General features: G+C 51.8%; 1 protein-coding gene across 2 annotated transcripts; it reads right to left on the bottom strand.

The window, feature by feature from the left end:
- Positions 1-1,644: 1,644 nt before the first annotated feature.
- Positions 1,645-15,483, bottom strand: PES1 (pescadillo ribosomal biogenesis factor 1). Of its 2 annotated transcripts, none has more exons than XM_025933362.2 (15): positions 15,325-15,483; positions 12,820-12,899; positions 11,902-12,055; positions 10,623-10,732; positions 8,123-8,294; positions 7,948-8,037; positions 5,267-5,383; positions 5,079-5,153; positions 4,769-4,855; positions 4,502-4,632; positions 4,000-4,125; positions 3,696-3,880; positions 3,074-3,240; positions 2,773-2,934; positions 1,645-2,146 (listed from the first exon to the last, which is right to left on the bottom strand). In XM_025933362.2, exons 1-15 carry the CDS (start codon positions 15,346-15,348, stop codon positions 2,063-2,065), a joined length of 1,764 nt encoding a protein of 587 aa, XP_025789147.1. In that variant the 5' UTR covers positions 15,349-15,483; the 3' UTR covers positions 1,645-2,062. The 2 variants fall into 2 exon arrangements, with proteins under 2 accessions (XP_025789147.1, XP_086538184.1); XM_086682058.1 differs by having other exon boundaries at positions 2,773-2,931.
- Positions 15,484-17,420: the final 1,937 nt, after the last annotated feature.

Raw genomic sequence — 17,420 nt, 5'->3', positions numbered from 1 at the left:
CGTTTGTCTCGGAAGCGCCAACGGGGCCATTGTCCCACCGCCGGACCCTGAGGCTGGGCTGAGCTCCCAGCCCCGGAAGGGGATTCGAGGGTGCCTGGGAAACGGGGTGGCGTGGTGGTGGTGATGAGGGCAGCCCAGCTCTGGGAAAAGGGAGGTGGCTAGACCAATTGGTGAACTTTTATTGGGGGTTCCGGAGCCCTAAAGATCCAATGTAAGGTATGGGCTCCTGGTTCAAAAGTCAGGGCAAGCTGGGGACATATTTTTGGGGTCCAAAATGTGGATGAGAGGGGTGGGGGTCGTGCCAGAATCCCTTGAGGGAAGCTCAGACAAGGGACCTATCTGCAACCAGTCATGCCTCTAGGAGGTCTCAGCTGTCACACCTCTCCAGGGTGCCCATAAGGGTTGAGCATAGCACAGGCTGCAGGTGCCCCATCCCCATCCACCTTTTTTCAGTTCCTGGCTTCCCTCCTCACCCTAGAGGACCAAGGATAGGAAGTAATGCCCGCCTGAGTTGGGAAGGCACAGCTCCAGCTGTGGGCAGTGCAAAACCAGCTGGCCACTCAGTGGGGCATGGGCCACGTCACAGCCCCACTGCCCCCACCATTATGGGCGACTCTGGAATGGGGAAAATTCCACATCATCATGGCTGCCGGGGATTTTTCCATATCTGATGGGCTTGCTTTCCAGCCTTGCCCTGGCACTCTTGCCATGGTCCTGGGATGCACATGCACCGAGGCAGGCCCAAGGCATTCCCTAGGGCAGCAGGCTTTGGCTCCAGAGGCCCTGACCCCATCCCTGCCTCTGCACGGACATATACCACCCTACCCCCATGAGCATGCCAGAGTAGAACATAACCCTCCCCACCCACAGCAAGGCCCAGCCAAGAGGGGGGCCCTGGGTTCTCTGGTCCCTCTGCCAGAGCCTGCCAAACTCTGGTCTTCCCCCCTGCACACGGTGAGCCTGCAGCCACTGCCCAAAACACTTTGAGAGAGCCTGGGCACAGACCAAGGCCCTCAGATGCCGATTGGGGGGACATGGAACCCCAGTCCAAAGCCACACTCCACCACCCTGGCCCCAGCTCCTGATAGCCTTGAGCACCGTCCTGAGCCCTGGTTTCTGGCCCTGGCTCTGCTGTGGGGTCCTAGCAGTCTAGGCAAAGGCATGTTTCTCCAGGCCTCAGCAAGGGCACTGTCAGGGTCAGGTGGGAAGCTGTAAGGCTGTCCCAGCAAGGGTCACAAGTCAGACTGGTGGCAATGCCCACACTGGGGGTTACTGGGTAGTTCTGACCATGAGCCAACAAGGTAAAGCTAGGTACCCCTCAACTCAAGCCTCACAAATCCTTTAGGCACTGGCTTTCACCTCTGGTCTTACTCCAGCAGAAAGCTATGACAATCACAGTTGGTATTTATAGAGTACCTTACTTTCTAGACCTTGATACTAAGTCTGCATAACATTATCACTGAACCTTCCTCACCTACAGCACTCCTGGCTCCCCAGAGAGGCTCCAGAATTTCTACCCCTAATTTACACACAAGGAAACAATGTTTATAGGGGGAAAGTACCTGGGCTGGAATGTGAACAAAGGGTAGACTCCACGTCACTAGGCGTCCCTTCTCCAACCCCAAGAAGGCTAATGGGACACAATTCAATCGTTCCAAAACTCCAGCTGTTTAATAACAAATGCTTCCTCACCCTCACCCCATCACAGCAGGAGGAAAATCACCAGTCCAACCTTGGAGGGAGGGGTGCACTGCAGAAAACCAGAGAACAGGGAGCAACTGGTGAGGGGCTGGTCCTGCCCCCCATGTCACGGATTCCTGGGAGCATCAAGTTGGGCTGGGCACAAAGGCCTCTCTTCTGCCCAGCCACCAGCAGGGAGCTCCATCCAAGGGAGGCTGGGGATCCAGCCAGAGAGCTTGAGAGGAAGCCAGGGCTGGCAGGGGGAGGAAGGGGATGAAAAGAGAAGAGACTCTGGTCTGCCACCAAGCCTGGGTCCTCTGGCCTGCCTGTGCCAAGTCCAGCTGCCAGGAGCGGGCCTCGCCCATCAAGAGGCTGCCACCACTCACACGGGCCTGGCCTTCTTGGCTTTCTTCTGAGACCTCACAGCGTCGTCGTGGGCTTTCCGCTTCGCTGCCAATTTGGTGGCCTGTGAGGAGGAAAGGGGGATCAAGCTGTGATTGTAGGGTACTTCTCCTACTCAAGGCCATCCCTTAAAAGCAGAGCTTCCGCAGAAACTAAAAAAGCAAATTACCAGGAGAAAAAACAATTATTTGAACCACCTCAGGTCATTAAACATGCCTTTACCTTTGCCTTTATGACTCTATTATGTTATGGACCCACAGCAAGTTAGTAGGATCCCACATTCCTAGAGCCAGAGGCAACTGCCCCATTTACCCTTCTCCTTGGGAAAGCTGAGTGCCAATCAAACCTTCACCAGGCTGCTGGGGAGGTGTCAACCTGGAACAGTAGTCTTTTCCCCTGGGGAACATTTGGCAATACCTACTACAAAACACACATAGGCCTCTCAACCTGGCAATGACATGCCTAAGAATTTACCCTGCAGAGACTTCAAAGGGATGTGCTCAAGGATATTTTCTAAGAATGCCTCAAAATGAAAAACAATCCAATCCTATCAGCAGGTAACAGGCCACTTGTATAAGCTACAAAAGGGATGGAATCAGCACAGAGGAGAGCAAGCTGGCCCCAGAGTTCACATGTGCAGCCACATCTGGTGGCCATACCTGGAGTCTCAGGCAGATGGCAGGGACTCACCTCTCGGATTTTGCGCCTCTTGCCAAACATGATCTTGTTATAAAGATACTTCTCCCGCTTCTTCATCATCATGATGGCTAGGCGCTTGGCTTCATTCTCCTCCTCCTGGGCCAGCCGCTGCTTGTCCTCCAGCTTCACAGTGCCTGCCATCACTCTGGGCTTCTGGGGACACAGGGTCAACACTTGCGGATGCCCCACCCCCACCAGTCCCCTGGCTCTTGCCCTTCTGGCCCAGGGCTGGTACCAAAGATGGCCAGTGGAGCTGCTTTCCAGACTGCACCCCCAGTCAGCTTCCCAGTACCTTCCCCTCCATCCTCTCCTCCTCCAGGGCTGTCAGTCGGGCCTCTTCTTCCTTTTCTGAAACGGCCTCCACATCTTCTTCCTCCTCCTCTTCGTTTTCTCCCCCTTCATCACCATCACTATCATTGTCTTCCTCTTCATCCTTCTCTTCAGATTCATCCATACTTCCTGTAAATAACCAACGACTTCTGAGCTTGCTCTTCTCCTTGCAGGGTGAGAACTGGGGCCAGGCACCACATTCCTCAGCCACGAAGACATTCCAGAGACGGTGCAGGGCTGCCCCAACCACAGCTCCTTCCGGCACCTCTCCCCACAGCCCCCAACACCTTCAGAGGAAACTCAAGGCGCCTCCTCCTGAGCTCTGCCACCTCCTATATAAATACTGATGACAACTTCCAAACCCCTCGTGCTCAGTTACTCTCAACATCAACAGGTGATCATAGAATACAAACGTTGCCTTCTCCTAAGCCTTACTCCAAAGGTAGGCTTAAAGGGCTTTGTGCCCCTGCTGCCCACTCTCAGGAGTTTGCTATCTTTGTAGCCAAGAAGGGAAACAACCAGGTGGGGCCGAGGCCAAAACCAGCCTGGAGGCATCCATCCACCCCATCTCCTGGCCCACTCACCTGGGTGCTCTCCCCGCTGCAGGGCCAGCAGCTTCAGCTTCTCAGGAGGGATGTAATCTCCTTCCTTCTCTGATACGAAGGGTGAGAGGTGTGGAGGCAACTGCACTCCAGGGAAGTAGTCCGCCACGGGGAGGAGGAGCCGAGCGTTTACACAGTCAAACACCCACTGGGGCTGCACATAATACCTGGTGGTGGAGACAGGTCATGGAAGCAACCTGAAGCCCCACTGCATCTGCGCTTGAGACAGACCTCTACACCCAGAAACCCAAACAGGAGGAGGAAGATGAGAGCCTTGGGGGCTTACCTGCCAATAACAGGTGTCTGCTGCCCAGGCCGGTCCACAATCTGGTGGGTGATGCAGGAGTCTGTGACATCATATGTGGCCCCAATGCACAGAGACTTGTCCCAGGACACATCCCCCCCAAAACTCCTACAGGCACAGGAAGAGCCCACAAGAGTATTCAGTATGAAGTGGCTGTCCTGGGACCCACTGGCCCACAAGCTCACCCTCCCAGGACACTCCTGTCCCCACCCCACACCAGGATCAGCCCTGTCGTCAGGCTAACATATCAAGTGCCAGCCCAGTGGAGGCCTGCCCTAAGCCGGTGAGAAAGTGGTGCCAGCTGCCCTCTGACAAGTGCTTGCCGCATACTCCAGAGCGAGCCAAGCACTCTCCAAGCCCACACAGGTGAATCTGCACAAGCGCCCTGAGGGGTGGATGCTGACACCACCCTGATATTACTGTCGGGCATCTGGGGCGGGACGCAGCCCAGAGTGTGGCAGAGCCAATGCCATCAGCTTCCCACCTGATGACAAAAGCCAGGGCCTCGCGGGGCACCTCACGGTTCAGGAAGAACTTCAGGCCCTCAAAGAGCTTCTTGTGCTTTTCTTGCGCCTCCAGCTCCTTCCTGCGGTCCTCCTCCTGTGCCGTCATCTCCTGCCACAAAAGGGGCCATGGCACCATCAGACCTGCCCACACCCGCACTGGAGGGCAGAGGGCGGAGATGGTCCTCAGCTTCCATCTAGGTCCCTCAGTCCCAACGCCCGCCACTACCCCAGCACGCAGTCCTCACCCCATCAGCAGGAAACTCGTCCACCTCGGCCTCCTCCTCCACAGGCACTACCATGCGGGCCAGACTGGCACCGAGGGCCGCCAGTTTCTATAGGAAAGAAGCAGGGCTGTTGCTTGCAGGTGGGAGATCTTGTCTGGGTGCACGGTCAGGGTGGAGAAGGTGGAGCAGCAACAGTTCTGGGACATCAGTGGGCTTGCGTTGCAAGGGCAAGCCCCAAGCCCACTCATCTAGCCACGCACAGTCCCACCCCCAGGCCAGGACCCACCCTTCTGAGGGGATGCAGGGCCAGTGCTCTGGAAGCTTCTCTCACCTCCATAGAGCTCTCAGAGTCCAAGGCATAGGTGTCCTCACTGGCCTTCACCTCTGCATGGGCCTGACCCTCCAGCTGCAAGGCAGGGGTGAAGATCAGAGGGAGAAGATGCCACAGCCCCCTACATCCATGTGGGGAGAAGGGCCACAGCCCCTGCACACTGAGAAAGACCCAGGCTGGGACCCTACCTTGGGCGGGTAGTGCAGGTTGATCGACTGGTAGAGGCGGAAGTTGACGAAGCCCAGTAGGGTGGTGTAGAACTCGGTGAAGGTGGCCATGACCCTGTAGTCAACATCTGTTGGGTGCTGGGGGGCACACAAGACCCGTTGGCAGTGCAGGTGCAGGTACAGGGGAAAGACAGCACGGACAACCCACATGGGGCAGGGGACTCCAGCCTGCCTGAAGCTCTACCATGGTAGCTCTGCCTTCAGAGCTCTGTTCCATGAGAAGGAGCCATGTGGCATGTCCTACCCGGGAGCATTTTGGCTGAGGCTCTGGACAGGGGTCCCAAAGGTTAGGGGCATCCTGAGGTCAGTCCAAATCCCTGAGCCAGAAAGGGGGAGATGAAAAGGAGAAAAGGGAAAGTTCTGTCATGCTGCTCCCAGGACTGGATGGAGCTCCCCTGCCCCTGCCCAAGCTCCCCAATCATCCTATAAATCCCAGCTCAGACCAGACTTCGGTCACAGAGGTGGCCTTCCAGGGCCAGTCTGGTCACAGCTCATTCCTATGCATCAGTCATCCCATAATCTTCATTAAATGTCTTCTCCAGGCCTAGGCTGCTAGCCTCCCAGAGCCCCACTCCATCGCCAGTCCAGCTGGGAGAGGCGGCCCTGCAGCAAGCAGTCTGTCACCCTGGGTGGACAGAACTCAGCATCCTCAAGCCTTGGCAGGAGGGATGGAGACTCAATTCAGCAACTCAGCCCCAGCCCCAAGCCAGAGACAAAGGCACAACTTAAGGATCCAAGATAGGGTGGAACAGCTGCCTGGCTCAGCCCCAGGAAGCTCTGGAGAAATGGTGGGAGAAAAGCTGCTTGCTTGGGGCAAAGGCACACAGCTACCCTCAAGAGCAGCCAACCCAGCAAGTAGGGAACATCAAAGGACTCATCTTTGCCCTTGAGGAGTTGATAAAGCAAAATTCGGAAAGGATCTGAAAGCCAGAAAAACAGCCTCGTCTCTTGAGCAGCACTGCCCCCAACAACCCGGGAGGCTAGCCCAGCTCTGCTGACCTCCGGGACCTGGATGGCAGGATATACCGAACAATGTCAAAGTTAGTAGTGATCACAACGTCCCTTTTTATGCTGGCCATGCCTGTGACTTTGAACTGTTTCTGTATCTTGCCACTGGGCAGTGTGAGTGTGAGGATGCAGGGACCAAGAGGTACCCCACCTGTCCCCCTACTCACACCTCCATCTTTCCAAGAGCATCTGAGGACAACTCCATTCTGAACCGCATAGTGCTGAGCAGGGTCCCTCCAACCCCCACCCCCCATCCTACTGCCTGCCTGGGTCGTACTTTGAAGAGCCCAGCACTGGCTGCTCAGGGAAAGAGGACACAAGGGCCTTAGCTATGACCCAGGACTGGTCCCCCATTCTCCTGCTGAGAGGAAGTAGCAGTAAGCTGGCAGGGAGGAAGGAGGAATGGGCAGTCTGTTCCCTTCCCCCAGGGTCAGCTGTGTGGAGGCTGGCCTCCACAGGGCCCTATTCACTACCCAGAGGACATACAAAGATCAGTCTGAGCAGCACGGGGGTGGGACATCAGAGAGAAGGAAGGAGAGAGAGGGCCAGAGAGGAAGGAAGCATGGCAGGAAGACAGGAAGGAAGGAGGAGGACAGAAGGGAAGGAACAAGGAAGAGGGAAGGGCCAAAGGCTTTGGCACACAAGTGCCTTGAAGAGTGGGAAGAGGGGATTGCTGAGGACCAAGCTACCTCTTACCCACAGACTGCAGCCTACCCCCAAACACCTCCACTGCCCTGTGGTCAGAGTGGGTTCTGGCCTCGGACCCCTGCCAACCCAGAGAAAAGGGGAGGGGCCCAGACCCCCAGCTCAACCTGGAGCACCCGATAACTTGGCGGGTGAACACACTGTCCAGCCAGGCTGGTGCATTTGCTGCTCAAGGCACAGGCAGGAAACTGGGTCAAATGCAGGCCCACAAGATGACAAGTCAGGCAGAGGGACAGCCTGGCCGAGACTGTGGAGGGGAATAGAGGCTAATGCTGTCCCACGAGGAGGCAAAACCAGGATTTCTCTCTGTGGATCCCTGCCAAAAATTCCCAGTTTAAACCAAAATAAATAATTAGTACCATGTGCTAAAACCTTCTCATGTGCTCATCCTCCTCCATCTCTCCCAGTCCCCCCAGCCCTGGGTAGCGGTCAGGGGAAGCTGAGGAGTTACGCAAAGCAGCCTGGCCAAGGTCTGGCAGCCACTAGCGGCAGAGTGAGATGACGACCCCATGGGTCTGAAGGTAGGGTTAGGCTCATCCAAGCCTTGGCAGTTGCTCACTGTTCACTCAGCAACCCCAAAGGGCCAGGCACCAAGCACTTTGAAAGATTTTATTTTTTCTTAAATCCTCAGGACAAGGCTTAGAAAGTGGAAGCACATCAACTGAGGCACAGAGAGGTGCAGGAACATGTCCAAGGTCACCCAGCTGGAGGATGCTGGAGACAGGCTGACTCCAGTTCTTACTATGATGCTGTGCAGTACACTCCTCACCCCACATCCTAGCCCCGGCCACACGCAGGAACCCAGCACATGCTGGACTATGCAGGACAACAAAATCCCCCACTCTGCCCAAGTCCTCATCTCTGTGTAGGAGCCAGAGAAGGAGCAATGGCCCAGCACAGGCCCCTGCCTTCCCCATGAGCATACTCACGTCATGGGAGAAAGCATACGGTGTGATCCACACGATGGGCTGCCCCAGCACTTCAGCCTGGTAGTAAATGCCTTTGATGGACAGGAAGACCTATGGGGAGAGACAGTGTGGTGAAAAGGACAGGCAAAGGAGGGAGCTGGGCGGTCCCCCCTTCCCCAGGAGGCCCTGGGCTTACCTTGCGCAGGGCACGGGCAGCAATGACATAGTGCATAAACTCCACAGTGAGCCGGCGGCACAGATGAATGGTCTGCACGTGGCACTTGCCAGTCCGCGGGAAGGTGGAGAAGAGGAAGCACATGGAGAGGGCGTCGTCCAGGTCCCGTAGAGCGTCTATGAATGTGGGGTACCTGCAGGACCAAGAGGACAGTGCCCAGAGGCTTGGTCAGTCTGGGTTTCAAGGGGGACCCTGAATCCCTTGCCCACCCTGTTAGTCACCCCAGAGGACCCATTCCCAATCAGGCTTTGCCACTCTCATCTCCTGACCACAAAGTTGGGCAAAGCCCAGGGGCCTGGCAGTGCCAGCTTCCCTATAGCCTTGGGAGGAACCATGGAATGAGGAAATGCCCACTTAGCTCTGAGGATCAGAGAAATCCCAATGGAGGTTCTGAAGACACCCACTGCTCACCAGTCTCCGCCTGGACCCATTTCTATTTGTGGCCAAAGAGCGTAGACTGAGTCAGTGGCTCGCTAACTCTTTTTCAAGGTGGAAACTGCAGTTCAAAGCAAATATATCTGGATGTCCAAAACAGAAAGCAGAAAAATGTGATGCTGACCTAGTGGACCAAGGGGGAGGGTGGGGCCTGCCCACACTCAGCAGCACTTACAGCTTGGCCCAGCCACAGGTCACCAGAGTGGGTTATGTCTTGTGCCTCACCACCCAGACCTCTAAGTTTGCAGAACCAATTAGAATCAGATGATAAAAATGCTGGAATTTTTTCAGTCCTGGGGCAGGAAAAGTCAGAGCAAGAAAGTGCCTCCAGGAATCCTGTGGTAAATTAGGAAGCTGACGAGAATGAGTCATCCATGGCGGTGGAGGATCCACTACTGCACATCTGCCCTGCTGAGGGATGGGGGCCTGGGTCATGGAGAGGACACTGGAGTACATGTAAGGACACCTGGATTCGTCCCAGCTGTGACCCAGAATGGGTCACTTTGCCTCACACAACCCTAGTGATATCATTTGGAAAATGACATTGTTGGAACAGACTATTGGTTTAAAGCTGGGCTCCTGCAGCTCCCTGGAAACACTTGGGGACAAGTGGGCAGACAGGGCCTCAGGTCTCCCTCCCCCAGCCAGAGTGGTTGTCAGGGGCTCTGGCACCCTAACTGCCTTCCAGGAAGTTTTCTTTTGAAGAAAGGGTTCTGCTGCTTCAAAAAGGAACTCTGAAAGCCACGAGACCAGAGGTGGCCATAGTCCTTCCAGGGCAAAACTCCTTGCAATGCCTCAGGAGGAACCTGCCAGTCTTCGAACCATACCAAGATGGAAGAAAGGCTGCAGGGGCCTCTCCAAAGACAACAGGAAGAGAGGCATCTGGTTTTCTTGTGTGGAGATGGGAACCTCAACTGGCCCCCTCTGGTGCCTCAAAGTTTTCCTCTCTACACCTCATTGACAAACCCACCAATCCAGGGCCTTTGTAGAAATAGCACCTGAGCCACCTGCTTTTTTTTTTTAAACGGATGGCTAAGGAAATGGGGGTGACACACACTTGGAACACCACAACCACACAGCCACCTGGTGTGGGCATGAATCCAGACACTTGATTTTTTTTGTGTGTAATTTTACATTTGCTCCACACAACAGCTGTGTGTCACAGGCAGGGCAGGAGCTATCGTCTCTCTCTGAGAGAACTTGCTCAGAGCAGGAACTGTTCTCAGGCCACCCAGGCTGCAGAGCTATGGTGAGGACACATGTTGGGCTCCTAAGCCAGGGCTTTTCCCATGCTAGCCCATGGCTGGCCTGACTCAATGAGCCAAGTCCATCCGGCCTGGAACTAAGTGTTCCCAGGCCATCAGCCCCCAAGAGAAAGCAGACATTCACTAGCCCAAAATTTCAGAACCTTACCACTACTGACAATTTGGGCCAGGTTGTTCTGTGTGGTGGGGACTATTTAGCAGCATCCCTGACCTTTACCCATTAAACACCAGTAAGACTCCTCCCCCGCCCCCCAAGCCCAAGTCACAAGAACCACAAGTGCCTCCAGACATTGCCAAATGTCTCCTAGGGGCCAAAACTGCTTGGTTAAGAACCACTGACTTTGCCAATGGATGAGTGGGACTGCTGAGTAGGCTGGGCAAAAAACACTTAAGATCAGAGGCAGCCAGCCATGTCTGCCAGGTGTGACCATGTGCCTGGTGTGCACTCCCAGAACTCTGGCTCTCAATCACCACAGGGCCTATACACCTGCTGTTTCCTCTGCTTTGACCAGGCTTCCTTTGGCTGGCTGAAACGTCTGCCCCCAAAGACTTATCTGACAAACCTGTAACTAACATATGTCCCCTAGATCTCTTTACATTGTTAGCATCCCACATGGCTCTTGCTGTGACTTGCAATCATTATAGCAATTTGTTTGTTTGGTTTTTTTTTTTTTTTTGGTCGGCTTCCTCCAAAAGGATGCCAGCAACATAAGCAGGGTCCTCGTCTTAATCCCAGTGCTTGGACTGAGTCCCCAACTCACCGCTCCTTGACAATGTGATCAAGTCTGTAGTTTGGTTTGTTGTCCTTCAGACGCTCTACCGTGTTCCACTCACTCTTCCCATAGGCCTTCCGGAGCTTCCGGACGAACACCTGGGTGAGAGAAGATCACTGATGCTGGGACCAAAGGCTCCTGGAGACCCCTCTTTCATCGAAGAGGGATGCATGGGGCAGGAGGACTCTCAAGGCCTTCTGAAGCTGACCACAGCTGTCTGATTGTGTCATCTGACCCCCTCAAGCCCAGGATGTATAAAACAGCAAACTCCAAAAAACATCAAAACTGACCCACACTGATAATCAGAGCCAGCTTGCTGCACCCATGATGGATGACCAGAGATAACCACTTAGAAGGCTGACTCCTCACATTTACATGAAAACATGTTTTCAGCTCTATTTTCCAACTGAGGCCAAGTGACTCGCCAGCAAAGCAGCTCAGGGCCAGGAAGGCTGGCCTTCATTCTCAGCACCAGTCTGCACGGGCACGAAGCAAGCCACGGGCCCACATATGGGGCTAGGTCACACAGGAAAATGCAGCTGAGGCCAGGCATGGGCCCGAAGGTCCTCCAAGCCAACTGATTTCTTCCCTATAAGTACTTTTGGTCAGGCCTGCCCCTGGTGCTCTTCAAAGGCTCTAAAGCTGCCTCTGCTAGTGTCGTGAACAGCAGCTCCAAGACAGCCATTTTCCACAAGAGGGCCAGCAGCAGGCGCTGGCCAGTCTCCTGTGGCCACCAGGCGGCGCCTCACCCTTCCTAGCACAGGGCCTCAGCCTGGTCCTGCAGCTCAGTGAAGGCTTCAGTAACAGTAGTCTACTCTCAATTACCTGCATTTGGTCTATGAAGTTTCTACTTTCCCTGTGGCATTTAAGCATTTAATAGTTTCTATTCGTGGAATAAAAAGCTTGGTCTCCTGGGAGCAATTCCAGAACGAATTCAAAAAGCAGTGGTTTCTTTGGGCAAAGAAGAATACACAAAAAAGCCCCTCAAATAGTACCACCTTTGCTTCAAAGGCAATAAATTTATTCTTCCAAAAGACCCAGGGGAAAGGTACAACAGGTAAAGCATTAATCATTTGCCAGGTTCTGTGCAAATGATTTCCACACATGTGATCTCATTTGGTTAATCCTCAAGACATTCCTTTGAGGTAGAATTACTTCACCCTTCCATAGGCTTGCTCAGAGAGGTTAAACAATCTGCCCAAGGTCACGGGTGGTGGGTCACAGAGCAGCGATGGACCCCATCCAGACACTAGAGCCTAGGCCTTACCTTGTACTCCCGGAACTTGTTGACAATAGGTTCGTGGAGGAGGAACTTGATGTCTTTGAGAAGGTAAAAAGTTCGGGCTGCTGTGGAGCCCTTGTTAACCTTCTTCTTATGTTTGGGTTCATGGGGATAAATGCCCTTCAGGATGCACAGCCGCCTGGAAGATAAAAATTATTCCTTCTGTAGGTAAATGTACTAAACACTGGCCACATCAGGCCAGCAAAACAGCAGTGAACAATGAAAATGGGGGCCTTGCCCTTAGAGAATTCACATCTTAGTGCAGGATCTGACAATCCCAAGTTCCCCCAAAACCACCTAATGTAGACTGTCACAAGCACCAGAAAGGAAACAATCAGAATGCTAACAGGGGCCAGATGGCAGGTATCCTTTTTTCACAAAGGGAGTCAGGAAAGGCCTTGCTGAGAAACTCACACTTCAGCCATATAAAAGGTAGAGGGAAAGGCATCCTAGGAAGGACAGAGGCTGTAGGAGCGAAAAGTGCTGTGTGACTAAAAGTGGGCCATGTGGCAGGGCCCACAGGCTGTGGAAAGATATGATTTGACTCTATGAGGAGTTGAGAACCCCTCGCTGCAGGATCAGGGGTCTCTTCTGCCAGAACGGAGGGAATGGGTGACAAAGACCCAGCCAGAGAGTAGCAATGCCTTGTACCAGTGGACCCATTCTGATGATTAAGGGTGGCATGACCCATTCTCCAGCTTCCCTAGAGACCACACCTGGCAAAGCACAGCTCACTTACAGCAAAGCCAGATGAGGAAGAGAATGAGAAAGGTCAGAATTCTGGACAGAGTTTGTGGTGGCACAGGGAAGATAGGGATGTGGCTGAGTTTTCACCGTTACTGAGCATGATTCATTGCTCAGGAACCCCCGTGGCCCCCTTATGCCACTCCTCTCCAACCTCACCTGAAGTCGGCCAGGCTCAGCTGCAGCTTCTTCCGGGCTTTGTTTCGGGTGATGTAGTTGGTGGCAGAGCCTCGTTCATACTTGGGGAGAAAAAAACCCAAGTGACCATTAGCAATGATTGCAGTGATGGCATCAATCTCTGGGCATGCCTCATGCTAGGGGTAACTATCACTGTGCATAACCAGCTGATAGGCTTCTGGGACAGGAAATGCTATAGGGAGGGAGTCCACCCACCTGAACAAGCTCTCCTGTACTGTCCTTGCAGTACTCAGCATAAAGGACACACACATCTGCATGATGCTGGGGACCATGAGGTTGCTATGGATCAGGTGCTATACCAAAAGCACTTAGTAGTGGCTCTAAGTATTGGCTACTTTGATCAGCAATTATTTTATTTAATCCTCACAACAACCATGGCTTGTGTCCAGGTCACACAGATTTTTAAGGGCTGGGATTCAAACGTAGGTCTGAGTCCTAAGCCTCAGTGCCTAATCCCCTAAACTGGTTTTTTCAACTTTTTCACTACAACCAACCCTTACACCAGAAGGTTTTTTAGACCTCCCCCTTAATCATCCCCTCTCACAACCCCACGAAATGTTAATACTACAGACATACCAAGATCTGTTTAATGTGGTCTTTTAGAGGGCCACAAACCATGGAAAAATCTAAGATCCCTTCAACTAATTTTTGTTCCTTTGGGGGTGATATCTGGTTGAAAATGCATGCCCTAAGCTAAAAAACCTCTCCCCTCCATCATTCATTCACTTAACAGAAAATAAGAGTATCTCTACCATGTTCCAAATATTAAGCAAGATGCTATGAGGGCAGGAGCATACTGTCTGATGCAATCATGTGGATGTCTGTAGTGCCAAGATGCTGCCTCATGCTCATATCTCTGTATTCCTGATAAAGAGTAGCAGTTCAAGGTACCAAGCGTGTCCTTTCCAAACAAGATCATCCTCTGCAGTAAAACAGCAGGGACCTGATGGCCAGGTCCAGCTCTAAAGAGATAAACCTATACCCCTCAAGAGGTTTATGATCACCCCCCATCATAAAACACACTTTCATTTATTCTTTCCAGACATTGTCCACTGGGGATACAAAGATGAGCTTCAGACTGCCTCAGAAAGTTGGGTTTAAAAGTGTTTTCCATTACATATATGTCTGTCATTATGCTTATCCTTTTAAATAGCAAGTGGATAAATAGTTCTCAACTGGGATGATTTTACTCCCTGGGTGTGTGTGAGATGGAGGGAAGGGAATTAGGCATTTTGGGTTGTTGAGTGGCACTGGCATCTAGTGCGTAAGAAGTCAGGATGATACTAAACATCCTACAATGCACAGGACAGGTCTTTCCACAACAAAGCATTATGTGGCTCAAAATGGTTGTGAAACCCAGCTTTAACAACTGTCGTGACTTGTTTACATATCTGCACCTGTGCTGCAAGGAAAAATTTTCTATCTTAAATCTTTGTGATTCTAAACACTAGCACTTACTGGTTGTTCAACAGTGTATTGGGTTAAATATAAACAGGCAACAGAAACTTTCAATCTGAAGAAAACACAAGACAACTACATCTTCCTCACCTTCATCCCTTCCCCCATCTTTTCATACCACTAAGGTGATTCTCCATACGGCAACAAGAAACCCTTGAAAAACTGTATCGTGGTACTTTCCCTTTAGCTGAGTTGTACTGCACTTGGAATAAAATCCAAGCTCCTCACTGTGGCTCACAGGCCTTATACATCTGGTCCCTGTCTAACCTCAACCTCACCAAATGCCATTCTTCCCTTCCCTTGGTTTACTATACCCTAAGCCATCTTGATGTCTTAATTCCTCGCGCACAGAAAACTTTTCCCACCTGAGGGTCCTGGCACTGAGTTTCCCCCGCCAGGTTTGCTCGCTAAGCACTCCCATGGCCCAGAACCCATGTGAGATCTTCTGAACTTTCTGATTGCGGCTTAAATGTTGAATAGGAGAGACCTTCCAAGACAACACCAACTAAAGTAAGTAGCTTTTTCTATCCACCAGCCTTATCTTTCACATCACATTTAACAATCTGTGATCGTTTTGTTGGGTGTCCACATCCATTTGTTTACGTTTCCCTCTCCAATGTCAAGGGCAAGTCTAACAGAAAAGAGAATAACAAGTTTTGGAAATGATAAACTTGACCGAACGATAAACTTCTCATAATGTTTATTACTGTTTCAGTAAACAGTTGCCTTTCGACCGGGGCTGCATTTGGGGTGCTTGGCAACCCCAACTTTGTTTTACAGCCCTACTCCAAGGTTCTTTCCTGAACTTCATCGGACGAATAGCCGTCCTCGCCTATTCTCGGACCCCATCTCGTGGCTGTTTCTCATTGCGCTGATCCCAGCCGTTTCTGTACGCATGAAGGGCTGAGGCCGGGAAAGGCGCAGTCCCCTGGCTCCGTCGCTCCCACCTCCCACCACCCGCCCCCCCCCGCCCCAGCGCCACCCCGCCTGGTCATATGCCCCACTTACCTTCTTCTTCTCTAGGCCTCCCATGGCTCCACGTTGAAGGGTCTACTAGCGCCCCGTGGGCAGACGGCGCCACTTCCTCCCGCAACGTGCCCCGCTTAGGGTCCCGAGGCCCCTACGCCGCGGGTCTGCGCGGGCTGCCCGATGAGGTGCCTGAGCGAGTCTGGGGAATTATTTGACTTTCCTCCTCGAAATTTACTACTGAACTTTCTGGAAAAAAAATTCACTGAGACCTCTCTTTAGAGTTCTTTTCCATCTGTGGACCTATTTTAGACAGTTTTAATGTTTCAGCGAACGCAGATTTTCAGGCGTTTCTATAGATATCCTGATGACGATCGCTTGACTTTATGAGCCCCGTTGCATGTTGGGATGGAGGGAGGCGGAAGGCCCTGCGGCTGCAGCGCAGTACCTTCTGGGATTCCAAGAACGGCTACACTCTGAGGTGCGTGAGCGGCAGTGGCGTTGTCCCGGTAACGGTTGCTAGGCGTCGTGGGAACTTGGGAATTTGGCCTCCGTGGAGGAAAAGCCACCGCCAGGGGCGCTGAGTGAAGCTGGACTCTGTTCCCCGCTGGCCTGTGTGGGTTTTCCTTTGGTTCTTTGGCTCTTAGTGGGGATAAAGTAGATCAAAAGCAGACTTTTCCTCACAGAAGTATAGTGACTTGAGAAGCCACTCATATATACCGAGCCTTAGCGGTGGATTGAAAAATGGCAAAAGGCCAAGTAGAGTTATGGAACTTGTGGTATTTTAAATGTACATTCAGCACATTTGAGCTTTTTAAATGTACATATGTCTTCCGTATGTGTTCCTCAAAGGATGATTACAAGGTTTATACAAATATTCACACCACCTTCAGATGGTGTGTGATGTGAAATGTTGGGATCTGGGAGCCAACAGTCAAGAAAGAATTCTTGAGATGTCTCTGGTGCAAATAGGTGGTTTTATTAAAACACTGGGCTAGGACCCATGGGCAGAAAGAGCTGCACTGGGTTTGTGAGGAGTGACTGATTATATACTTTCAAGTTGGAGGCAGGGATAGTGTAAGTCTCTAAGGAATTTGGATGCAAGGTTTCTAGGACTTTGAGGGGCTAGCTGCTCTTAAGACAAGGTCATTTACTACTGTCTAGTAAACCCTTAGTCATGAGACCCTTCAGATGTGTATCAGTGGGCCATATGCTTGGAGGATGATTGCTAACATATATCTTGGGGCAGAGGGTAGAGAAAAAGGCAGTTTCCATAGAGATTTTTACATATTAAAGAAGACTTACAGGATCCTGGAGATTTTGGGCTAATGTTAAGATAAGGTTGCCTTTTGTCTCTAGCAAAGTATTAACATCGAGGCAGTTGAGTTCCTGGAGAATGGTCACTCTGCCTGTCTCAAGTACTTGTCAGTAGGCTGTAAGTCATAAGGAAGTTTAATTTTTTTTTTCTTTTGCCTTTGTTCTCCAAATCATTGCCCCGCCCCTCCGAATAATCTTGACCCTAAAATCTTTAAGGTTGCTGAGGTTGGAAGGTCTTATCTTCTGTAACTTCTTGCTGAATAGGGGTGTAGAGATGTCCCTACCTATGGTCACTTGGAGACATATATATAGGAGTTATGAAAAGTAGAGACAGCTGAATCTAAGGGAGACTGCATATATGGATCTCCCTGAGTGGAAGGGATCATCTGCCAACTTGACGATATGGCAGTGAAGGAGTCTAGTCACCAGGTGGGCGGTATGGGAGAAAACAGCAAAACATGATTAGAATAACAAAAAGAAGAAGAAGCCCAAATAAGAGTCCTTTGATAGTTGACAAAAATCATCTCCAGTCTAGGAGTTTAACCAATCATTAAAGGAAAGAGAGGGATCGTTTATAAGTGCCCATTTGAGGGGCATCTGGGTGGCTTAGCTGGTTGAACATCTGGCTCTTGATTTCAGCTCAGGTCACAGTCTCACTGTGACTCTGAGCCCCACATCAGGCTCTGCACTGAAAGGAAATTCTCTCTTCCTCTCTCTGACCCTTTTCTGGGCAGTGCTTGCTCTCTCTCAAAATAAACTTAAAAAATAATAAAGTGACCATTTGAGTATTCATGCCAGTTAGAAACACAGTAACATTTTTG

Source organism: Puma concolor, chromosome D3 (genome assembly GCF_028749965.1).
Source record: "Puma concolor isolate L17-30 chromosome D3, mPumCon1.1.hap2, whole genome shotgun sequence".
Lineage (NCBI taxonomy): Eukaryota > Metazoa > Chordata > Mammalia > Carnivora > Felidae > Puma > Puma concolor.
This window is presented reverse-complemented; position numbering and strand designations above follow the sequence as displayed.

What these genes read in the sequence shown, in the direction of transcription:
- PES1 (XM_025933362.2), bottom strand. Translation starts at nt 15,348, where the DNA reads ATGGGAGGCCTAGAGAAGAAGAAG. An exon ending in GCCCTGGCTTTTGTCATCAG is followed by an intron (nt 4,126 to 4,501) that starts GTGGGAAGCTGA and finishes CTGTGCCTGTAG; the next exon opens with GAGTTTTGGGGGGGATGTGT. An exon ending in AGAGGCGCAAAATCCGAGAG is followed by an intron (nt 2,147 to 2,772) that starts GTGAGTCCCTGC and finishes TCCTCCTCACAG; the next exon opens with GCCACCAAATTGGCAGCGAA.